Genomic DNA, 26,336 nt, shown 5'->3' with positions numbered 1-26,336 from the left:
TTTTAAGACTGTTTTTTTTTTTTTTTTTGTATCTGTAAAAAAAATGCCATTGAGATTTTGATGAGGACAGTATTGAGTCTGTAGATTGCTTTGGGAGATATGGACATTTTATCAATACTAAGTGCTTCTAATCCATAAACACAGGATTTATTTGTATCTTGAAAGAAGGCCATATACAATTGATAAACTATACTCAGAATTCTACTGCCTTTTACTCATTGTTTATTTTATCATCACTTCACTATTGCCCAATATTTTAGCTAGCATTACTCTATTCTAGGATTGTAGGCTGCACATTTGTTTTAATCAGAAATTTTGCAAGTTTACTATAAGAATAAGGAGATGAATTTTTGTAAATCAATGCTAATTCATCACAGAAAAAGAACTGAAAACATATGGTGATTAAGAATCTTCTGTGCAAAGGACATTATTATGTATGATTCCCTGTTTTCCTCTTTGTTATTTACATTATTATTTATACATCATCACAAATGCTTTCAACTGAATGTATTCACCATAAAAATGTCTTTTGAGATAATATATTATACAAAAACTTTCTTGGGCATTCAGCCAAATGGAAATTGTGGTCAGAAGTTGAAGGGAGCTTTTATGTCTTTGAAAAAAAAAAACTAAGTTCAAAGACAGTTTTTATGAGGAACTGTTATTGGCATGTTAACAAACAGGAGAAACTCCATGTTGAAGCCAGTGCAAGTTATAGTAAAATCCACAAAACAGTTGCTCAGATGAGACCAGGCAGGTGAGTTACAGGATGGAAAGAAGTCCTGCATTTTAGGTGCACTCCATGTAAACGTGTGGCATGTGTGTGTCAGTAGAAGACCTTTTCATGCCTCAGATTCCCATGATGCTCTGCTTATATCTTTAGCACTCACACTCACCATATTGGATTTCCATGTGTGTGTATGTGTGTGCATATTTGTGTTATGTTATAGAAGTAGTATGATGGATATTTTTTGAATATGTTAGATATTTTCATAAAGAGAAATGAAAATCATCCTGAATGTCATCTCTAGAGCACTGCTTTATGATCTTCTGGGATTTTTCCCCTATGTATTTACGTCTTTTTATACATACACACACACATGCACACACATTGTCTATATTTATATGTGTGTGCATGTGTGTGTGTATGTATATATATATATATATATATATATATATATATATATATATGGTTTGATTATTTGTATGTATAGCTGTGTGTGTGTGTGTGTGGACACACACAGACATACACATACATGCACATATACATCTACACATACACCCATAATATATACACATTATACATACACACATAATCAATTACCTTCACAGACACACAAAAATTTATTGTAATTTTTTTTTTTTTACTTGTTTCTCAGGCCCTTTTCTAATACCTGTTAATGAGATGGCACAGTCCCTATCCTTAATGAAGCTTACTGTCTAGGGCAGACCACTGTGAACAAGAAACTCAAAATAATTACCAGTGTGCTGGATGTTTTGAAAGGGAGCATAGGGTGCTGGGACTGAATGTTGGGGCAGGCCACTTAGTCTAGGGAGTTTATGGAAGGCCCCTCTGAGGAAATGTATCATTTAGAAACTTTCAGCTTTAAGTAATAGCTTAAAGTAACAGCTACAACTGGCTTACACAATAAGCACGTTTATTACCTCTAACCACAAGAAGCAGAGAGGGAGGTTGGTTTCTCCATCAGCTAGAAACCCAGCTTCTCTTTGGCAATTGCTCCATGGTCACAAGATGCTTACAGCAGTTCTAAATGTCATATCCTCACATGATGATGTCCAGAGGAAAACAGGGAATTTTTCCCAAAAAAAATTTTCAAAAAGTAAAGAACCCTTTTCACAAAAGGTCCCCACAAAAGACTTTGTCTTTTATCTCTTGAGTCAAATTTGTGTCGTGTGTACATTTCTAACCTGAATATTAGGAGAATGGAAATACTGTAAGAAAATTTGGCCCATGGGAGTGAATTTATGCCTGGAAGAGGAGTGACCATCCATCTCTGACGCACATTGTCATTCTCTTAGGAAGAAGGGGTGGGCACCCCATCAGTAGGGCACTAAGTTGATTATGCTACAGGGTAAGTGTTCCTTATCTAAAATCTCATTGTAACTGAATCTTTTGACCATGGCCGGTCACATGAGGTGTGGAATTTTCCACTTGTGGCATCAAAATTTTTTTTATGTTAAAATGTACTTATGACGTATGTTCACACAAAGCTTATACAGAAATCTTCATAGCTGCATTATTTACAAAATGTTCTAAAATCGTGGTGGTTGTACATTCTGCAAATACACTAAAAACCATTGGGATGTATATTTTAATGGGGTCAAATAAATGATATGTGAATTATATCTAGATAAAACCATGGTTTAAGACATCACCTACTCATTTTTTTTTTTACTATAATTGCTGGCAGAATTTCCAGGAATACTGCTTCAGATTTTTTACAAACATGGGAGAACAATGCACTCATCAATACTTTATTCTAATTGGGTATTCCCAACTCTTATGCATTTGTTGTCTTAAATACTTATTCTTTTTTCAAATAGCGTATGATTGGAATTTTAATTTGTTTCTACTTTCAGTTTTCCTTTAAATATGACCCTGTAAACTTTATTTTTGTTAACTGTATTTCTATAACTATTCCTATGTTTAATAAATTTTTAAAATTTAATGAAAAATTTACACAATTGTTTAAAAATAAGTAGTACAAAAAGGCATATAATGAAAAGCAACGAATTCTGGTGCCCTTCGCCCTCCTCTTCCTGCTCCCGAGGGAACCATTTTTTAACTGCCCCAATTGTGATTCTTGTCATTATTCCCTTTCTCTATGGGTAGCTCAGACATCCATGTCCCGAGCTGATTTCCAGCTATGATGGATGAGTAAATAGTCAACTTTTATTTGGACCCTTTTAGAGTTCTGGGTTGAATATAGTTTTCCTGACATTTGAAGGCATTGTTATTAAAAATATGATTCTTATCCCCCAGCTCCAAGAAATTTTGAGAATTTTTTTTATCCTGGTATTTTGAAATTTTATAGTTATATGCCTTATGTGTATAGTTTTTAAAAATTTATCATGTTGGGCCCTTGTTAAGCATTTCAATTTAAAGACTTCTATATACCTTCAGATCTGAAAGTTTTTTGTGTGAATATTTTTTTTTAAATAATGTCCTTCCCCTCAGTTTATATTATGATTTGGGGATTCCAACTAGTTGGTTACAGAGTTACCTCAGCTGATTTTCTGTCCTTAGTCAGTATTCCTCAGGTGTACCACAGGATTCGGAAATGATTTTAGTCTTCTCATATCTTCTGTGAAGGGTCTTTAATAAGTACCATTCTAAATATGTAGGAGAGTAATAGATACATACAATGAATGTCTTACGACAGGGGTCAGCAAACATTTTGTTTTAAAAGGCCAAATAATAAGTATTTTAAGTTTGGGCCCAAGAGACAAAATCAAGGCTGTTGTGTAGGCACTTATATATTTATTTAAAATGTAACCATGGTAGTATGTGCCTGTGTTCTCAGCTGCTTAGAAGGTTGAGGCAGGAGGATGGCAAATTAGAGGCCAGCATGGGAGGCATAGATACATACAAACATAAACAAACAAACACATTCAGTTTACCACGGACAGAATATTAATGCATCACTTAAATCACGTCACTTCTCCTTTAAAATCTACTTTTCCCCTTATTAATCAAATCTTAACTCCTTTTCTGAGTTTCAGTGCCCTTACTCTGACTCTACTCTAACCAAATTTTTCTTGCCACTATTTATTATTACCAAAGTATCTTTTCAGTCTGACCTTATTTGAGCATGCTCATTCTGCCCCTAAGTCTTCTTTCCTCACGTGACTTCCTTGCTGTGAATATTTGCTACGTTTCTTTACTTAAATTCTTCCCATCTTTCAAGTTCCAGCTCAGTTTCCTCCTCAAAAGTTCTACCTTTTCGAAAAGACTATTGTTTTATACCATTTTTTCTAGTCCTTGATTAGGACCTCTGTCCTCAGTTGCTCCATGGTTACAGTATGGCTGGAGGAGTGCCAGCTGTTCTAACCAGGTGCTTAGCAGGCCAAGGGACATTCCTCCCACCTACATCAGCCCTCTTTGTAGAGTATTCTCAGAAGTCCCACCTTGGGACACCCAGCACCAGGATGGCTTCATTGATCACCCATAGATACAAGGGATGTGGTTTTGTTTTGTTGATTTTTCCAAAAAATATTTATTTATTTATTTTTATGTGGTGCTAAGGATGGAACCCATGCCTTACACATGCTAGGCAAGCACTCCACCACTGAGCTACATCCCAGTCCCAGTGATGTGTTTTTAAGTAGACATATTCAGATCTTCATCTTGAACAATTCCAGAGGACACCATTATCCACAGCGAGAGCATTATGTAGAGTGGATATACTAGCATCTTGATCTGGGTAATGAGAACATAGTTATCAAGTTGTGTAGTTCAGATTAGTATATTTTTATGCTTTATTGAATATATGTTACACTCTGATTACAAAAGCTGCTGGATGTTGTGGAACATGCCTATAATACCAGCTACTTTGGAGGCCGAAGCAGGAGGAGGATCACAAGTTTGAGGCCTGTCTCTAGATTAAAAAAAAAAAAAAATTTAAGGGCTGAGAATAAAGCCAGGTGGCTGGCAGAGTGCTTGCCTAATGTGCAAGGTTCCAGGTTTGACCCCTGGTATTGCAAAAAAAAAAAAAAAGAAGGAGGAGGAGGAAGAGGAAATTGTACCCTCAGGAGGTGTGCATTGTGGTGAGCCTGGGCAAAATTAGGACTACATTCTAAGAAAGAAAGGAGGGTAGACATTGAATTAAGTATCTAGTTATCCTTGTCCCACATGTAAGATTTTTTTTTCCTATGGGCTGTCAATGTTTTTGATGCGTATAACAAAGTGTTAAAAATATTGCCGTATTCAATTTAAGACATTTATTGTGGGAAGAAAGCCAACCTGAACATATTTTTATACAGCATTGTAATCTCTGGTGTTTGAAAATGTATTCAAGATGTTCTGTGTGTTTGATAATAAGTAGGCTTTTTTAATTTGTTCTTTTTAGTTATACATGACAGTAGAATGTATTTTGACATATTATACATATATGGAGTATAACTTCATTCTTGTGGTTGTATATGATGTGGAGTTATACTGGTCGTGTATTCATATATGAAATTACAAAGTTATGTCCTATTCATTCTACTGTCTTTCCCATTCCCATCCCCCATCCCTTTCTCCCATTCCTCATCCCAATCCCTCCCCTGACTAAGTAGACTTTTAACTTGATATTGAAACATTTCAGCAGATATGAAAGGCATGGGCTTTGAAAAATACTGCAAGTAATTTATTCTGCGTGTGCTACAAAATCTAAAGAGTGAGAACTCAGTGTGTACTTTTGGCTTTTTATGTACTATCATAGAAACAACAAATGGTTTTATTAAGTCAGTACTAAAACAGTGGTTTCCATAAAATCCATTTCCAATTTGGGTATGTCTGCATTGGTAAACAGAAAGTGAGTAGGTAAAACTGATCATCAGATGTTAAAATCTAGTGTACATTTTAAAGTTTTTTATAAACATTTAAATAATCTTTTGAAGTTTTCTTGTCTTTCATTCTATTTTAGAAAAATCTGAGAACTAAACAACCAGATCTACTTTGTTGTTACAGTGAAAGTATAAGAAAATGAGTGACCTATGACAGGCCTGCTTTTGTACCAAGTTTTTGTTTTGTTTTGGTTTTTAAGTTGTGAGTGGATCTTTTTTTATTTATTTATGTGTGGTGCTGAGGATCGAACCCAGGGCCTCACACATGCTAGGCAAGTGCTCTACCTCTGAGCCACAGCTCCAATCCCCAAGTATTTTATATAATTTAAAATATGTCATAACTAACAGGAATTAGTAAATGGAAAAATGTTTCTTTCTTAGTATCTGTGGGTTGATGCTCTTTTGTTTTTAAAGACTGTGCTTTTCTTTCATAGGTGCATCCTCAGCAGCACCGTCTTCTTTTTGAAGTGTTTGATGAAAACCGACTGGTAAGTCCTACTGAACTTATGTGAAGTGTGAAGCAAGAGTGTACTTCAGTTGAGATTTTATTTTGTAACATGATAGTTTTGATTCCTGGTTTCCTAAAGACCATCTTGAAGTCCTACCCTGATTTTCTGTCCACAGGGTCCTTTTTCAAACCTTCTTTTTAACATTTTACTTATATTTCACACCTATAAGATTTGAACATGTAAGTGTAAAAACAGTGTTAAGTGTTCAAAGTTTATCAGTTATTAAATGCAAGCTCTGAAAAGGCAATTAAACAATTTTATTCATTTTTTTAACAAACTATTTTTAAAAAGAATATTTTTGGGGGGTTAGACAGAGTGTTTCTTTTTCCTTTAAAAAATGATCGTTGTACTAGTAACTAAAGATATTATCAGTGAAATCTTAAGGTCATAATGAGCAAGGGTACTTTTTTTTTTTTCTTTTTTCTGCCAAAGGAGACTCTTCATCACTGTTTTAGTCAGCTTTTTCATTACTTGAACCAAAAGACTTGACAAGAACAATTTTAGAGGAGTAAAAGTATATTTGGGGTTCATGGTTCAGAGGTCTCAGGTCTCGGTCTATAAGTGGCTTGCTCCATTGCTAGGGTCTGAGATGAGACAGGACATCATGGTGGAAGAGTATGGCAGAGGAAAACAGCTGGGAACATGGCACCAGGAAGCAGAAAGAGCTCTGCTTAACAAGGACAAAATATATACCAAAGTCATGCTCCCAGGGACCTACTCCTCCAGCCACACCCTACCTGCCTACAGTTACCACTCAGTTAATCCCTGTTAGGGGATTAACTGTGATTAGGTCAAGGCTCTCATAACCCAGTCACTCTAAACTTTCTTGCATTTTCTCACACACGAGATTTTTGGGGACACCTCATATCTAAATCATAACAATCCACCCCTGGCCCCCCGCAAACTCCTGCTCATCATACAATGAAAATACATTTAGTCCATTTTCAAGCATTTCTAGACTCTATTAGTTTTAGCATTTCCCCAAAGTCCAAGTCCAAAGTGTCCTCCGAGACTTAAGGCAAACTCTTAGCTTAAATCCCTATAAAAATCAAAAGCAATATATAAAGGCACAAACTAAACATTTTCATTCCAAAATGGGAGCATAGAAAGAAGGGATGGGACCAAGGCAAGACTGAAATCCAGCTGGAGTTTTATAGCTCCAGGTCCAGCATCTGGGCCATATGGCATCATGATGTTCTTTCCAGAGGGCTTACATAGCTCAACCCTTTTCTGGTTGTAGCCCAAATGGCCTCTATTTTGGCTTGTTTCTGCTCAATTCCTGCAGTTTTCCTCAGCATATGTCCCACATTACTGGCATCTCGGGTTCTCTACTGCAGTTTTGGCTTCCTTCTCACTTCTTCATGCATTTCCCTCTCAGCAAAAGCCCACTAGGACTCCAACCCTGCTTCACTTTGCCTGGCCTCTCAGACCTTCCTTTGAAATATCAGTGGAAGCCTCCATGACCCCCTAACCCCTTCACCCTGCATTCTGCAGAACCAGCACCACCCCACATAAGCATGAGCAGAACCATCACATGGTTGCCACCAAGATCTGCCACCATCTCAAGCAGTAGCCACACCTCCAGGGACCATGGCTGCAGCAGACCCTGAGTGTGCGGGTGACTGTGCATGGTGAAACAACTTCCTAGTTTCCCCTGTGAAAGCAGGGTGCCCCACTGGTCTCTGCTCAAAGGAATTTTTACTTTTACACCTTTGAGCCTGGGATAGCTGTGGTCTTGCCAATTCCTGACATGCCCTCAACCCATCTTTCCTAATTTCAGGGTAAAGTATTTCACAGTATCTCTTAAGTGGCTATTATGTTTTTATCAACCACTACTTCCACCACTTCCCCAGTTTTATGCCCACTTTTCAAGTCCAGGTTTTCCTAATCTTTCTGCTCTTCTTTGTGCTGCTGATTATTACAATAAACTTGACTAAAAGCCTTCAGCAATACCCATGCCACCTGCTGAAGGCTGTGCTGCCTTGACAGTTTCTCCACCATATTAATTGATCCATCACCTTTAAATTCAGCCTCATAGAAATATTCAAGACATGGACAAAATGTAGATGACTTCCTAGTCAGAACATAACATGAATGGCCTCTAGTCCAATGGAGTCTTTTCCTCTGAAATCCCATGAACCCAGTCTTTACAGTTCACAGTCCTGTCAGCTTTCTGGTCTTTCGAGCTTCCACCAAAATTGCCCATTAGGCTTTGCTTACAACCATCTAAAACTTTTTCTTCCCACAAATTCAAAAAAGCTCCAAAAGCTTTTAAATCATATGATCATGTCAATCACAACAATGACCCACTCTCAGTATCAATCACTGATTGGGAATCTGATATTTAAAGTGGAGTAATGCATGTTTATGGTTTAGAGATCAGATAAGGTCAGTTGTAGAACATTTTATTTTCCATTTGTGTTTTTGCTTTTTAGACAGAATAGGAAAATATTTTTCTTTTTTTTCACCCTTTGTACAGGCCTGTGTTTCCTTCAGATGGGACCAGATGAAATTTAGTATTGGTGTTTTGCTTTTTTAAATCATTAAGTATTATATACAGAAGAGTATATATGATGTGTAAATCTTTATTTTTAGTAATAAGACAAATGTCTCACTCCTCTATTGAGGAACTAGAACATTTCAATTTGAAGCCCACCCTGCATCTTTCCCCAGTAGCATCTCCTTTTCCTTTCCTATAAGTAGTAGTCACTGTCTAGAATTTTATTATTTCTTTTTAAAATATTTTGTTTCCTTTTGCAAATTTTTTACTTTATAAAAATTGTGTCTCTCTGAATGCTTTCCCATGACATGCTGTTTTGCTTAGTGTAGTATTTGTGAGATTGATCCATGATGACACATTTTCAACAATGCAGAATTTTTCATCATCTGCATATTTTATAGTACCATAATCTGCTGGGAGCCATTAGCCAAGTAGGTATGACAATTTCCTTGCCAGCGTACCCCATGTTGCAGTGACATTGAATGTAGGTGACCTTGCTCAAGGACCAAGGCGGATTAGGGCGTTCCCAGTTTAGGTTCCAGGTTTAAGGTTTAAGATTATTCCTGCTGGGAATAGGGCGTATCCTGCTGCCTGAGTTCCCCTTGAGTTCTCAGTGGAGGTGGATTTGGGCAGAGAACGTGGATTTCCCCAGAACGTGATTGTAGACGGCTGGTGTGAGTTCGGGAATAAAGAGTTGCTGTTTGAATCTACAAGCTGTGTGGTGGCTCGTGATTGTGTGCCCAGCCAGACTGCGGCATTTGTGCCCAGCCAGACTGCGGCAATAATTCATGTATTAACCCTTCTTAGTAGATATTATTGTTGTTTCCAGTTTATTGACAGTTACTTGTTGGTTGGTATGTTTTCTTATATACATATCCAAGTGTAAGACACATGTTTTAGGTTTTTGCTGGTTCATGGTATTATTATTTTTCCTGTTGTTATGGATGCTGTTGTGAATCTCTACCTGATCCTTGGGTGTATTGTTGGTGAACTGTTTTGAGTTATTTGAAGCTTGCACATCTACTTTCCGCCATGCTTAGTTGTCTAATTCTTTTTGACAGTAACTTTAGTACAATGTGACTCTTTCTTCATTACCAAAATTGATATTTGTCAAACATTGGTTCATTAAAATTCCTTGATGGGTTATACTTGTAGATCAATGCTAGAGCACTTGCTTGGCATGCATGAGGCTCCGGGTTCAGTCCCCAGTAACTCCCCCCACCACCCACACACAAACAAATTCCTTGGGTCTTTACATTTGATGTTGGTCAAAAGGCTGAGAAGCGATCCTTGGGTCTTTACTATGTATGCATAATACTATACAGCATGTCATGATGAGTTGAAAGAAAAAAATTACTGCCTTTGATATTAGCAGTTGAATATTTCTAGACTGATAAGTATAGCATATAATTTTTAAACTAAAGGCAAAAACAACTAATTCATTAATCAAGGTACAGTAGATCCCCATAGCAAGGAGTCAAAAGTTCTACAGTCCTGCCTCTGATTGGGCACTTTAACTTGTAACCCTAGGCAAATCATTCAACCCTTCTGAAAATAGTTTCTTGTTTAAAATGTAAGATAAGAATTTGTCCCCTTCCTATCTTATAAGTATGTATGTCATAAGTATAAAATGAAGCAGTGGCTTTGAAAGCACTCAGAAATTCTTCCTCATAATACAAATATAACGTATTATTTAACATTCATGTACTCGTGTTTATGGCTCTCTGTTACTATGTTTTTGGTGTAAGTAAGGTATGCCATTTTCAGTGTATCTGCTGTGTTAGATGCTCTGCTAAGCACTGGAAATAGAGCTTTTCTCAAGAAGCACCCTTTACCAGCTAACAAAAGCCAGAAAATTAGAATAGAGTGGTATGTGACATTCTGGACCTCTCACTTATTGCCAGGCCTAGCACATAATTGAAGTCTAGAGATCTCCTACAGAAGCTATTGAAGGGGCAGTAGGCCTGACTGTATTGAAACAAATGACTATGCCACTGTAAATGTCATTTTATCTTTATTGTCCTGTAGCATTTGCAATGAAATTATAAATGTATCATTTTCCTGGGAAATTCTCTTTGGAGATGTAGAGTGAAGAGCATGAGTGCAATTTTAAGGAGAATAATCTCTGGTCATTTGGGAAAATGTTTGTAATGCAAGTGATGCTTGCTTTCAAGAAAGAGTAGGCTTATATTTCTTTTTTCAGCCAATTTTAAAACTTGAGATTTATAAAATATAGCAGTTTGGTGACGGTGGTGGTGATGTACATAGTAATGGACCATTTCAGAATGATGTGACTTTAAAAAAAATTACCTACTAATACAAAAGTTAGTGCTTCTGTGCTGCCAATCTAAGAAATTATACCTGCACACATTTCAGTCACTGAAGTTTTAGGAGACGCCTATTTCTGTAGGAAGATTCTATGCTTCTCAGGCTTAGTGGTTATATGATTGAAGTTTTCCAGAGAAACAGAACTGGTAGATTTTTTATTTGAGAGAGGTTTTAAGGAACTGGTTCATGTGATTGTGGAGGCTGGCAAGTCTGAAGTTTGTGGGGCGGTCCGGTAGGCTAGAGACTCAAACAAGGGTAAATCTTAGAGAGTTGAGTCTGAAATCTATAGGGCAGGCCAGGAAGTTAGAACTTCAGGCAGAATTTCTATGTTGAAGTGTTGTTTCTTTGGGAAACTTCAGTCTGTGCTCTTAAGGCCTCCTCAAATGATTGGATTAGGTCCACCCACATTATAGAAGGCAATTTGCTTTACTCAGAGTATACTGACTTAAATGTTAATCACATCTTTAAAAATACTGTATAGCAACATCTAGACTAGTAATTGATCAAACACCTGGGCCACAACCTAGTCAAGTTGACATGTACAGTTAACCATCATGATAGACTTTGGCCTTCAGAGTTCATCAGTGACTAGTATTAGCCAGTACCAATCCAGACCTTATGGATAATCACATTATTTTCTATGGAGATCATCAGTAACCAAACAGCTCAAAATGGGAGTCCTGAGCTTCATTCATAAAACATTGTGTGTTCCATTCCAAAATATGAAATTCTACAGGACTTCCATAAATTCTTCCCAGATGAGGGCTGACACGACTGTCCAGTTCTTCTCCGCTTGAGGTTAGGGTTGATGCTTACATTTGGGCATCTGCTGGGCAGAGGGGTAACATTTCATCCCTGGTTCCCCATGCAGTTGTGATAGTGATGGTACAGGATAGTGGTGTGGCCTTAGGCTGAGCCAGCAATGAGGATCTTCAGCCTCTCTAGAATTTAAACTCAGCCTGAAGTGCTAAGAAATATATATATATATTTCTCTTACCTTACTTTCTTGGCTGAAACCCTCTTTGTAAAATTTCCAAGCATCATTCCTTCATGTACAGTTGCATAGGTTTTATGATTTCTTTAGAAGTAGTAAATGGATCAACTTTTTAAAAAATCCTAGCTGGGTGCTGTGTCACATGCCCATACTCCCAGCTATTCAGAAGAATGAGGCAGGAGGATCCCAAGTTTGAGGTCAGCCTGAGCAACTTAGTGAGACCCTGTCACTAAAATAAATAAATAAATAAGCAAATAAATAAATAAAAAGGGCTGGGGATGTAGCTCAGTGGAAGGAAGGAAATGGAGGGAGGGAGGAAAGGACGGAAGGGAGGAAGAAGGGAGGGAGGGGGAGGAAGGAAGGGAGGGAGAAAGGAGGAAGGAAGGGAGAGAGGGAGGGAGAAGGAAGGGAGGGAGGGAGAAAGGGAGGAAGGAAGGGAGGGAGGGAGGAAAGGAAGGGAAAGGGAAGCCCTAGAAGAAAGTGTTAGCAGTCAGAGTGACCTCAGTGATATCAACCAGCCAGCCAGCCAGCCATGTATCTTCCTACCCAGGGTTATTTGGTGCTTGCTTTATAGCCAGCACAAGCTCAAAAGGATCAGAAGAAATGTTTAGTTATTGTCCTCCCAGAAGAAATGTTTAGTTATTGTCCTCCCATCATGGAAGATTAAAATTTAGTCAAGAGGCATGAAAATGATGCTAGTCGTTAAACTGATTTTCTAAGGAAAAAACATTTATCTGGTCAATTACCTGATTATTTTATATTAAGAATTAGTGGAGCTGGGCACGGTGGTGCACACCTGCTCAGGAGGCTGAGGTAGGGGGATCCCAGGTTCAAAGCCAGTCTCAGCAATTTAATGAGCCCCTAAGCAATTTAGTAAGACCCTGTCTTAAAATAAAAATAAAAAGGGCTGGGGATGTGGCTCTGTGGTTAAGTGCCCTGGGTTCAATTCCCAGTACCCGCCCCCCACCTCCAAAAAAAAAAAAAAATCAGTGGAGTTTTCTTACTAACTGGAAGTTTTAGGCCACAGGCATTTGCACATTAGCTCTTACAATCCATTCTTTTGAGTTACTAAACCCCTAACTTAATCCAAAAAGAGAAGATAAGGTCATTAGAAGGCAAAGTAAAACAATCAGAACTTTTCCTTCTCAAAAGAAAAAGAATAATAAAATGATATTTACTAAAATCATGAAGGAAATAGGTTATATAAAATCAAAATAACATAATAATTGTATTATTAAGTTTACAACTATTATACACACCTTCTAAAACAGAGACTTTCATTCCAGCCAAATGAAATTTAACAAATTCCCATATTTATATTTTGTTATGTCTTAATTGATTAAAAATACTGTTTCGAAAATTGTGATTGAAAACAAATCTAACTTAAATAATTTTCTTTTTAATACAAAGTGTGTATATGTTTTACATATTTATTTTTACTTAGGAAAAAAACTTTCTTAGAAAAATACAGCTTGGGTGTAGTACCATGTGGTGTAAACAACTGAACTATTTTACTTTTTACTTTCCTATGAATGAGCCAGTATATATTTATTACTGGAGTTCCAGCTATAAAATTCAGGTAAGGGGTTTAAATATACCCTAGAGTATTATTTAAAAATAAATTTGTTTCTTTCAAATAGAATACCAACCTTGGTCTATGACATTTGGGAGAGAAATTAAAATATTAAACTTTTATTGCCTAGTAAACTGAAAATAAAGGTTAAATAAATACAAAGCAAATATATATATATATATATATATATATATATATATATATATATATATATATATATAATCACAACCTCTAAAAGGACAAACAGTTCACTGTTCTCCACTGTGAGAGTTTTATCAGCACCCATAAGTAATTCCAGCTCTGGGGCAGTGCTAATACTCAAAAATGTAAACAAGTGTGCACTTTGTTTATATAAAGAAATATGTGGCATGGTTTGTATTTCTTTATAGATATCAAACAGCTACAGGGATTGTTTCAAAGCACCAGTAGGGGCCAGCAAAGAGCTCTTAGAGTTTTTCAGAACAGAATTGGCATTGAGATATGTTTATTTGATGTGTTAAATCCTTTTTAGACTTCTTTACTTACCACAACACTCCCTTAAGTGAATGAATTGCAGAGACAGTGGAATAAAATATCCAATGTGTTCAAACTATATTGGGGTATAGTTTTTCTGTCTAATCTGCATATATTTTTAATGGAATGTTTGCTTAGGCTATTTCTTGGCAGAGTTTTAATAGTAAAAATATAAATGGCATCATTTAAAGACTGTACTACTTGGCTGGGAAAGGCCTTAAAATTACAGGAGAAAATGCTTGGTGACAGCGTCTCTTAAGCTTTTTTTTTTTCTTCCTCAGACCTATGTTCAATTTGTGCAGTAGTATTAACAGACTCATTTTGTAGTTCTATGTGTGAGCTTTCACTTTTCATAACTAGTATTTTGCAAGATAAAATATTTATCTGTTTGGTTTAATGCTGAAGTTTTAATTCCCCCCCCCCCAATGTTTTGTTATTTCCAGAGTTAAACAACTGTTTGAGTTTATTTATTTTTTTAAAAAAAGTTTAACAGCCCCTATTCCTTTCTACATGAACTAACTTGACTAGACTCCTAGTGTGGGTACTATTTAGAAATTCAATCTTTGATTTGATACTCAATTACATGGGGTTTCATTCCTACCAACTTCCTGTAATTCTATATCTTTGGGTAAAAATATTAGTGGTCAAACTCTGCTGGAGAAAGTATAGACACTGTGATTCACATAGTTAAATGTTCATTTAGTAGAGCTGGGGTGAAAAAATACTTGAAATGCTAGAAGATTGTTGTTCTTGTGTTACTCATTCATGCAAATTGGAGAAGGTATAATTGAAACAAGGTTGGCTGTGTTTGAGTCAGTGTGCTGCAGCTGAGCTCAGCTTAAAGGTCGCTGGAAATCAAGTGCTTTTGTAAGTGAAGGCATTTTGACTACAAGCGATTCAAGACATTTTAGAAACGTCAGTCTCAGGAATAGGTCATCTTTTTCTTTCTATAATATCTGGTATCTAGTGTTTTACTTAGGTTAAAGACTCTTACTTAATAGCTCTTTTAGGCACCACAAATGATTTTTTCTTTCGATGCAGTGCAGCTGCTTCTAGCCTGTCTACGGACAGAGATCTTTGTTTTGACTTTCAGCCCTTAACATGTTTGGAAATGAGAACAAATGGCACAAAGCTTACGATTGCACTTTGCAGCCAGAAGAAGCAATACTTACCCTTTGTCGGAAACCTCCGGAGATGATTTGGATAGCCATGTTCACATGTGCTTCAAAAAACCAACACGGATTTCAACTTCTAATGTTGTTCAAATGAAGCTGACGCCCAGACAGACTGCACTAGCGCCGTTAATAAAGGAAAACGTGAAGCCTCAGGAAAGAGCATCTGTTCCTTCATCTGAAAATGTTAATAAAAAGAGCAGCTGTCTTCAGATTTCACTACAGCCAACAAGGTACGGTGGATGTCTTCAGCCTAGCAATGTCTTAGCTGATGGTGACGATGCTTCACTTACTTATGTCTTGAAGGACGGCATTTATAGCAGTGCTGTGGTTGATAATGAACTGAATGCTGTGAACGATGGTAACCTTTTATGCAGTTCTGCCATTTGTAGCGATAGCCTCAGTAACTTTTCAACCAGTGATAATGGATCTTACAGCAGCAACGGTAGTGATTATGGGTCGTGTGCAAGTATCACAAGTGGAGGTTCATACACCAACAGTATCATCAGTGACAGTAGTGGTTATACTTTTCCATCGAGTGATGATACTCTTTTTGGTGGAAATTTACCTTCTGACTGCACCTCCAATAGAAGTGTGCCAAACAGGAATGCAACTCCCTATGAAATTTTTTCAAGAAGTCCAAGTACAGTTCCCTTTGTCCAGGATGACCTGGAGCATAGAATAGAGATTATGAAATTGCCAGTGAACAGGAATGCAAAAATTCCACTGAAACGTTGCTCATCCTTAGTCATTTTTCCTAGGAGTCCTTCAAATACCCCACCAACTTCTCCAACAAGTGCAGGTATTCTTCCAAACAAAGGATCCTATCAAACCTCACATCAGTTTATTGTTTCTCCTAATGAAATTTCACATAATGAAGATGGTACTAGTGGTAAAGGATTCCTTTCCACAGCTGTCAATGGACTTCGATTATCTAAAACAGTTTGTACTCCTGGAGAAGTAAGAGACATACGGCCACTTCACGGAAAGGGCTCACCACAAAAGAAAATTGTTATTTCGAATAATAGTCCAAAACAGACTATCTGTGAAAAGTCATCTGAAGGGTACTCTTGTGTTTCAGTGCATTTCACTCAACAAAAAGCAACCACGTTAGATTGTGAAACAGCAAATGGCGATTGTAAACCAGAGATGTCAGAAATTAAACTTAATTCTGATCCAGAGTGTACCAAGTTCGTGCCCAGGATGGCTGCCTGTTTACCAGCCACCCAAAACATGGATTATCAAATAAATATTGATGGAGAGTTGGAAAGACCAAATTCACAGATAAACAAAAACCATGCTGTTTTACAAAGAAGTGTTTCACTGGGAGGAACTTATCCAAATATTTCCTGTTTATCCAGCCTTAAGCACAATTGTTCCAAGGGGGGACCATCTCAGTTACTCATAAAGTTTGCATCTGGAAATGAAGGTAAAGGTAACAGTTTATCAAGATACAGCACCAGAGATTTCACAAATGAACTATCTAATTCTTGTAAGGTAAGTTTCCTTTAGTCTTTATAAATTTTAATTTATGTTAGAATAGCTTACTGTAATATTCAGTTAAAATTTATTATCACTTAGCAGTTGTATACTTTCCTGGTCTTAGCTACCCAAACTTTATATTTGTGAATCTGAAGAACTCCCAACAGTTTTTCACTCTTTTTGTTATTTCACCAACAAACTGTGTATTTAAAAGAAGAAGAAGAAAAAAAACTTTCCTAAGTCATTTTAAGCCATAAACTAGTTCTAAAGCATAAAACCAAGCTTCAAAAAACAATCTCTCATAACACTTTATCTCGGTATATTTTTCTTTCAAGTTGCACAGTATTTTAATATAACTTCATATGTGATTCCTGATTCGTTTCCATCCTTCCTTAATCATTGTAAACTAAAATACAGAATGCATATTTTAAATATTAAAAAACTTGTGAAAATCCTGTTACAGATGAGCATAGAAGAAATATATCTCTAAAATGCATGTATTTATAAGATCATTGATTAAAAACTATTATATTACATGTTTAAAGCAGAGGAAAAATAAGTGGCATTTGCATTTGTATATACCCTAACCACAGGAATTTTGTTTCCACCCTATTTTTCTTTAGCTACCAGTTAATACTGCCTTCTAAAATGTAACTCACTCAACTTTATTGATTTCTAAGTTTTTATATGTTTGAATTTGCTTTAAATTACTATGTATTTCTCACAACTTTCTATTTACTATATTGTTGTTTTGTCAGTTTTGCTCTATTATATTAATAATTTAGCTATAAGGAATCTCAGCCAAAAAAGCTCTTTATGTAATTTGGCCTTCCAAGAGTATTCGAAGTGTTTTGAACTGAAATAGTTTTTTAAAATTTCTGTTTTGGGAAGAGCTCACTAGATTCCAGGAAATTTAAAAAATTTTCTGACTAAACCAGTTCTAGATGACAGCACATAATTGGGGCAGGGGAGTACATTTTGTGTGTTTATCTGTATTTATATAACACCCAACATCTGTGTTAAAGGTTGAAAAAAATAACTTTAGGTAAGTGAAACATGAAGTAAGTGCTAGTTTGTTTTCTTTCTTCTGAAATCTGGTAAATATAATAGTTTTTAACAATGCCTATATTTTAATCTGCAACTACTTTAATGAGGATGAAAAGAAGGCAGATTTCAAATTCTATGTTTTATAAGAATTATTAATTCCATTTAAAAAACTTTTCTAAAACTAGTTTTTTAGGAGATTATAATCCATTCAACCATGCCCCCCCCAAAAAAAGGGGGGAAGAAATGAAAAATGAAGTGACGCTATGAATAAACATTAATAATTTGCTAATTAATGCTACTTGTAAATTTATTTTATATTTGATGATATAATGTGAAAGGAATAATTAATCTATAAGTATTTATAGAAAGATCCTTAAAATAGTTCATTTTGTGGCAGTATTATAATTTACTGTTGATGCTTTTTTAAAAGGGCATTTTAAATGTATTTTAATGAAATGTAAATTAAATGCTTTTTGCATTGCTAAAAATACACATTTTTATTGGTCTTATTTAAATGTAGGTAGGCTAACAAATATTTTTGCATGTTTGCAACCAAATGCCTAGCTTTATGCCAATTCTATTTTTGATAGATTATTGGATTATAGAGTTCAGAAGTGTGCAATTTGTTGAAGAACTTTAAATTGTTCCTCTTTTCAATGTGTGGTAAACAACTTGTCTTTAGAAAAGTGTTGTAAAATGACAGCTAAATTCAATAGGTCCTGATCTAAGTTGGTCTGATTGATAAGTAGTGAATCACAAGGGCTTGTTTTATGAGGAAGACACTAATGTTGCTTTTTTTAAACACAGCAGTGGCAACAATAATGGGATTTTAGAAATAATCCTGTGTTTATCAATAATTATATATTAATCTAATTATAGTGGTATATTGTAACTCACTTATAAATAAACAGCTCCCAAAATATTTCCCATGTCTCCAGTTAGTCTGGGTTAGTATTCTGATATGCTGAGTCTGGATTCACATTTAACAAGTTGATATTAGAGTAGCATTTAGTAATGTCAGCTATCTGTTCCGAGCAGCCGTGAAATTAAATCACTGCTTTGGTCAGAGACCCTGGTTTCTAAAGCATTAGAAGTCTACAGATTCTTTTCTTATGTGTTTAGCTACCAGCCTCTAGCAGCAGAGTATCTAGTTTCTTACTTTCTGTAATCAACAGCTCATTAATGACTAATTTTTAAAAACTAGTAAGAACTTTTACCTGTATCTGGGACATATGCTCTGTTCTGGGTTTACAATTAGAATAATGATGGAACTTCATAGTCTGCACGCTATTTATTTTAGCCCTAGCAAAGAAAATAACAGTAATGGGCAAAGTTTATTATTTATGCCTTTTGAAATACAATATCACTTTTTAAAAGGCTGTATAATGATTTTTGATCTGCAAATAGACATTCAGTATTTTAATGTTATGTGTAATATTTTGTCAGCTTGACCAAGGAATAGGTTAAGGAGCTAAGGTACTTATACAGTTACAAAAAAATATTACTATTTATTTTTTTCCTTGTCCTTTTTCTGAACTACTGTTATGCTGTTGGGATGCTCAGAGATTTCATTACCCTTTTATTCAATATACCTTAGAATTTTGCCCAGCTTGTACATGTTTTATATTCTCCACTTATATGCATGTTTTTATTAGAAACATTTTTATATTTTTTTATGTTTGTTATGAAAGTTTTAATTATCTGTTACTTAATCCTGGATAGCTAAATTGTTTAAACCTAATAGAATAGAACTTTAAAACATTTCAAAGTCTTTATCACTGATCTCAAGATCAAATCATACATTTCAATAATTTCTTTAGTTGTTCTTCCTAAAACAAATTTTAAATATATACTTATTTTACTGAGCCATATTCTCCCAGTCTTTGTTTTATTAACTTTAGCAGAATATTTAGAGATACTTGGCTAAGTTTATCTTGAAAAGCATTTAAATCTTTTCTATAAAAATCAATGTGATTTATAAATATTACCTCTAGAACTGTAGTGCCACAATGTTAATGACCAGTTTTTTTAATTTGGTAAAAAAAAAATGTTTCTTAGAACTGAGGAGTTACAATATTTATTTCAGACAGGTTCGGGGGTTGAATTGTTAGCTTGGAAATATTTTGTATTCTCTGTGTCTTCTTTAATTCACGTATCTAGAACACACTTGAATGGCAAGGTGGGGATAAAAGATGAATAAAATACAGTCTTGCTTTTGGGGGAACTCTCATTCTAATAATAGGGACACGAGGTAAACAAAAAATGTTTCAGTCTGATGTGTGTTGTGCTGAAATAGAGGTGTGTGAGAGAAAGGAAAGTGTGACATTATTCTTGTGGAAGAAAGGACCTATTTGGTAGAGGAACGCTTCACAGAGGAGGTGACATTTGAGCTCAGTTCTTGATAAGTGAATTGGAGTTCACCAGGCAGAGAAATTAAGGATTCTAAGAAGGGTAGGGATTCTTAGTCTCAGCACTATTTTTTTAATATTTATTTTTTAGTTTTAGGTGGACACAACTTCTTTATTTTATTTTTGTGTGGTGCTGAGGATCGAACCCAGTGCTTCATGCATGCTAGCTAAGCACTCCACCACTGAGCCACAACCCAGCCCTCAGCACTATTTTTATTCTGGGCTGAAGGGTGCTTTGTTGTGGGGCTGTCCAGTGCACTGTAGGATGTTTAGCAGCGTCTCTGACCTCCACCCACCAGATGCTAGTAACACAGTCTCCGGAGTAACAACCAAAAAATGTCTCCAGACTGCCAGATGTCCCCTGGGAGGCAAAATCTCCCCCTACTGAGAATCATTACTTGGGCAGAAGCAGCAGCACATGCAGGGCAAGAGGGTTGAAAGAACTTCATACTGTAAGTACTTGGGTTACTCCAGCACAGGGTGGGTACCCAGGGATGCAGAAGGAGATGGTGCCCAGTAGGCCTAGTGGCTTGTGCTAAAGAGAAAGCCGCACATTTCCTGCTGATAGTAGTAGTTAGGCAGTGGACATCTTTATTTGAAAGTATAGAGTGCTTGTTTTTATGCTTTTAGAAGATAATTTTTTTGTGACACCATGGATTATAAATGAATCAAAGTTTTCTTAGCTGGGATGACTGGGCGAATGGTGATGTCATGAACTGAATCAGGGATTCAGAAGGAGTCAGAGTGAGACAGCAAAGAAGAAATTGCATATTGCTGAGAGGCTGCCCTGGTAGTGTGGTTGTCAAGGAGGGCAGCTGGGGTTGTAGGAGCAGAGCTCAGAAGAAAAGCCAGACCTGGAAATCTAGACTGGGAGTTAGCAGTGTAGTCAAAGCCATGTGCAAAGATGACCCCAGTGAGGGAAAGCATAAAGTGAGATTAGAAGGAAGGATAAATCCAAATTCTGGGGACCACTAACTTTGGTGAGATGGTGAAAAAGAGATAAGGAGGAGACTAAAGAGAGTCACTAGTCAGTCCAGGAGAGCATGGTGACTTGGAGGGACAGAGGACATCATGCAATGTGGAGAGCTATATATCCATTAGATGCAGAAGTCAGGAGGACCTTGGTACCCACTTGGTAGTACTGCATCCCTGGGTACCCACCCTGTGTGGGAATAACCCAACTACTATTTAACAAGAGTAGGCTAGGAAAAGACTTGGTTTGCAAGCCAGGCTGAAGAAAGAATAAAATAGGTAAGGAATCATGAGCATGGTTGCTTGCTAAACATGAGTGTGAGATTGTGTAACAAGGTATAGGCTTAACAATAGCTACCTAGAAAACACAGTATTGGTGGGCATGAGATACAAAAGACAAACTCTCTCTCTACAAAAAGAGTGCAATCCCTTTTCCAGGAGGAGAAAGAATAGGTTGTGGCTCTCTGTTCTTTCACCTTAAGACTATAGAGTAAGTGAATATAGATAGTGAAAATTGAAATGGGGATCCAGCAATATCAAAAGAAAGAAACAGAAAATTAGAACTGGTAACTTGAGACTGCCTAGGAATATTCACAACTCCTTTTGGATAGCATACTCAGATTTCTCAGTTCCCTCCCTACCATCAAAAATAAGACTAAACAAAGCACATCAGGTTTTTAAGGCCTATTGCTAGAAACTACTGGGGGAATAGACAATTCTGTCTCTGTCACTGCTTCTCGAAAGGTGTGGAGACCAGCTTGTGCTGGCTGTTGTGAGGCCTTACCCTTCTGCATCCACTGTCTTTACATTGTGACAGGGAATGAGCTAGACCAGGAGAAACCAGGACTGGGAGCTTGGCTAGGCAGAAGGGGCTTGGCAGAGTCTCTGGGTGTGGCCAGGCTAAGTGTTGAGGTCAGGAAGGTGGTTACAGAAGGAGCAAATGAGTGCTGAGAAAGGGAACCATTTGTCTTGTCAGCATATCCAGAAAATATCAGAAGTATTGCTCAAGGGCCTGGTTCAGTGTTCTTTATTTGCCCTTTTAACAGGATTTTATCTTTTGTCCTCTATTACAAAAGCTGAGAATGATATTTATGACACCCAACATTATTTCCTTTTTCTCTCAAATGTTTGATTGTATGCTGCCTTCTAATGCTTTATTAAGAATCACAATTAGAGAATGGTTTATGAACATGTCATTTTGGATCAGTGATTTTCAATTTTTCATGTGCACATTAATTACCTAGGGGTTCTTGTTAAAATCCAGATTCTAGTTTAGTAGGTCCAGGGTGGAGCCTGAGATTTCTGCATTTTTCACGGGCTACCAGATCATACCAATCCTGCTAAAACTCCCCAAACACACTTGAAGAAGCAAGACTTAAGACCATTTTTTGATGGTGATAGTAATATAATTCATACTTTTAAATGTCTACTGTGTCCTTAAAGTGCATTATAATGAAAATTTGAATTTAAAATATATCCATAGGGCTGGGGATTCAGCTCAGTGGTAGAGTGCTTGCTTAGCATGCAGAAGGCCCTAGGTTCGATTCCCAGTACTGCAAAAAATATACATCTATATACTTCAGATACCAGGTATACAAGCAAAAATTTTAATTGTAAAAAAAATTAGAAAATTCTCTTGATTCTTGGTTAATGGAGACCTCTTCCACCTTTACATAAAGGAAGACCATAGGTATATATGTGGCTAAGACCAAAATAATTTGCAGAGTCTTAAATCCACTCAGGTATTTAGACTAGTGTTTGAGACCATTTAGTACAGAAGAGATTATTTAGACCAAGAAAATTTTAAGAGCAAAGTTGCCTATTTTCCTTATAAAACAACTTTAGAATGACTCTTAAATCTGATGTTTAAATTTTCCAGGATTACATTTTAATTTTATCTAAGAACTTGCAAATATTGGTCTTCAAGGCATGCAGAGCATTCTACTTAAATCTCTTGAATTCTTTACAGTTGTAATTCTGGTTTGTATGTTTGGTTTGGGGGTTTTTTGTTTTGTTTTGTTTTGTTTTGTTCTTGGTGATGGGAGTTGAACCCAGGGCCTTGCACATGCTAGGCAAGTGCTCTACCACTGAGATACATCCCCAGCCCTGGTTTATGTTATTTTAAAAATTGTTGCTCCTCTCAACATGAGATTGTAAAAAAATATAATTGAGATGTTATATTTTTCTTAACTCTTCTGGCTTATTCAAGCAATGTCTTCAATTTTCAAGCTTTTTTAATATGCTTTTCTTAGCAGTGCCAGTTAGGATACTGTTAAGAATATTTAAATCTTATATTGCCTTATGTAATGAATTGAATCACCATATATAATCAATGCTTAGTTATGGGCTGTCCTTTTGATAGCTTACAGGAGAAAGTTTAAAGTTTAGTTTATGTGTATATATATACATATGATGTTTAAAGTCTTCATGGTTGTTCATGGCTTAGCCTCATTTCGAGAAGCCTTCATAAGGCATTAAACATTTCAGGTAAAGAAATGAGAAAAAAGAAACATAGGAAGAAAAAGGTTAAAAATGGGATTATAAAAACAAGTAGGCAGGCGGCAGGCAAATATACCTTCTCTAGAACTGATCAGAAAAGAGATAAAACAAATGGGTAACCTTTTCTGGGTTATAATTTACTAGAATATAATTCCCTAAGTTGGGGTCTTTTTGTCTTGTTTACTGTTGTTTCCCCAGTACCAAGAACAGTGACTAACTCAGAATTGACAGTAAATACATATTTAAGTAATTAATAAACCCTTTGCAATGGGGTAGGCATAACTGCAGGATCCCGATAGGCGAGGGTGACCCGATAGCCTTGCACAGATAACTAAACTAGGATGTTTAAGTGATGACTATAATGATGATTAGGAGCTTCTCGGTGCTTCATCCTTTGCATGGAAGAATGGCACTCTTAAATGAATACCTTGTCCCCTGGGGTGGATGCCAGTGGAATATTATGATCGTGACTCAAGGATTTCTTTCCACAGTGGAGTCTGATTCATGGCCTACATATTCCACTAACTGGTACTGTAGAGCTATGTGTCTGGGTAAGGATCAGATCAACTTTTCTGAAAAGAAGATTGGATGGGCAAAGACTTTTAAGGGTATTTAAACAAAAGCCATTTGACTAACTTTAAATTTATCATTGTTTAATAAAATGGTTTCCTTCCAAACTTGATGCATGAGCTGGGATTCCCAGAGTAGTTCCTAGAGTTACAAGTAACTGTTTTAGCTAAGAATGACCTTTACTTTTGTACTGTGCTGAACCCTCTTAGAATCGCAGAGCTTAACGGAAACTCAAGTCGTCTTCAAAGCAAAAAGAGTTTAACAGGTATTTATCAGAAATAGAATATGTGCCTGCCATACGTGGCAAAAATTATTCCTGGATTTGAAGAGCTTATAATTGAAATGAGAAGACAGCATACTTCACAAAAAAATAGAGAACGTATAGTATAATAGATAGTCACATCTATATGCCTACTTCGGGCAAGTAAACACTGAACTCTCAGATATGTGATTGCCCATATAATTTTAATCAATTTTATTTTGATCACAATAGCACATGTGTCTATTTAAAAGCCAGACATGGTTTCTTTGAAGGTTTTCTTTCTTTCTGTTCGTGTTCCCTCTTCCTCAAATTCCTATTGACAAAAGTTTGTACTTCTTGGATTGATCTAAGAGTTGTTTTTTCTCTCCTGATTTCCATTTCTTTGCCTCTGTATTCTATGTTTTGGAAATTTTCTCTCAAGTTTATTCTTCTCTTTAATTTTAAAATTTTAGTTATTTTTTATTTCTTAAGTTCTTTCTTGTTTTCTGGTGATTCCATATATATATTCTTTTTTTTTTTTTTTTTTTTTTAGCTTTTTTTTTTCCCCCAGGGCTGAGGACGGAACCCAGGGCCTTGCGCATGCTAGGCAAGCACTCTGTCACTGAGCTAAATCCCCAACCCCATGATTCCATATTTTTAATGTCTTGCTTGTTTTATAAATATTGGTATCATCTCTCATATTGCTGAGAATACTTTAGTATTCTCAGAGGGTTTTTTGTTTTGTTTTGTTTTACTTTTTAAATTTTGTTCTTGGTCCTGCTGGCCCCTATGTAGCTGTTATTGTTGTTTCTCTTTTACTGGACATTTTTCTCCAGGCTTCCATTGTTCATATTTGAGAGTGAGCCACCATAATTATGTGGGGCTTTATAAATGGTGGGATTCACTGTTGGGAGACCTCATTTGGAAGTCTTTCTTTGAGGTTGGTTTGTTTTTCCAGAGAATAAATTTCTAGTAATTGCCCAATTGTGTTTTATAGCCACAGTTTGTGATAAACTAGTGATGAAGGTGATTTCTTTACCTAAGTTCAGCAACTGCATTAACTCAGGGTAAACCATGTCTTAAAAGTGCTAATTTCTTACTGCATTCTTAGGGTATTTATGATAACTAATTTGCAGCAAATGAGATGCCTGATTTTCAACCTTTTATATGTATTATTTTTTTAAACTCTTAACCTTATATCTATAAAAGATTAAAGCAGTTAACGTATTTTATGTGATATGTTTCAGAGCACTCAGAGATAGTTATTACCTCTAGATTAGAAACTTGGGAACAAGCTAAGAAAAGTTCAAGATCATAAATTTAGTAAATGTCATATTTGGACCAACTCAAACATTAATCTCTTATTTTGTAAAAGCCACTATTATATGTTGATTTTTTAAAATTCTTGATCTTTTGGAATCAAACCATCCTCCAGCTATTATATTATTCTTTTCTTCCATGCTTTTAGCAAAAGATTACATTATAAAAGGAAACACATTCAGATGCCCATTTATCTTTATATTAAAATGTTTTAGTTGGCAGTTATTGATAAATAAAAGCAAAGTGATCCAGCTATTATATTTTACATTTTTATATAGCTACTCTCTTTAGAGCATACATAAAAACTCAATTTTATGTGATTCATGTAGTCATGTTTATATGATTCAGCTTTGGTGGTCCGGTAGGGTTTTTTTAATGTCTTGAACTAGCTTTCCCTTTACTGAAAGTAATTATATACTTGGCTTGTAGGAGATTTCAAATCCTTCTAAAGTTAATTTGGGTATTACCCTGTGGTGTCCTTTGTAAATTTTATCAGACAGGTGGTAAAACAGCCGAACTATATTAAACTGGTGCCATATTTCTGACGTACACAGTCAAATCTGTTAATTCACTACATATAATCTTAGGTTTTCCCAAGTTTCACCAGCCTGCAAGTTTCAGTGAAGGCAAAAGAGAG

The 26,336-nt window shown here is 36.1% G+C and overlaps 1 protein-coding gene across 4 annotated transcripts in view; it reads left to right on the top strand.

The window, feature by feature from the left end:
• Nedd4 (NEDD4 E3 ubiquitin protein ligase) overlaps positions 1 to 26,336 on the top strand; it is a 133,819-nt gene that overhangs the window by 36,361 nt on the left and 71,122 nt on the right. For 2 of the 4 annotated variants that reach the window (XM_046461461.2, XM_046461462.2), the window contains one exon: positions 6,006 to 6,059. In XM_046461461.2, the coding sequence (XP_046317417.1) occupies positions 6,006 to 6,059 (54 nt within the window). Of the gene's footprint in view, positions 1 to 6,005; positions 6,060 to 15,029; positions 16,658 to 26,336 lie in introns of those variants that run through there. The other 2 variants (XM_058584826.1, XM_046461460.2) reach the window with 2 other exon arrangements.

Source organism: Marmota monax, unplaced genomic scaffold, assembly GCF_021218885.2.
Source record: "Marmota monax isolate L192 unplaced genomic scaffold, Marmota_monax_Labrador192_F-V1.1 WCK01_AAM20220418_F8-fsc00001, whole genome shotgun sequence".
NCBI lineage: Eukaryota > Metazoa > Chordata > Mammalia > Rodentia > Sciuridae > Marmota > Marmota monax.
Note: the sequence above shows the minus strand (reverse complement) of the source record. Positions and strands in the feature narration are given on the sequence as shown.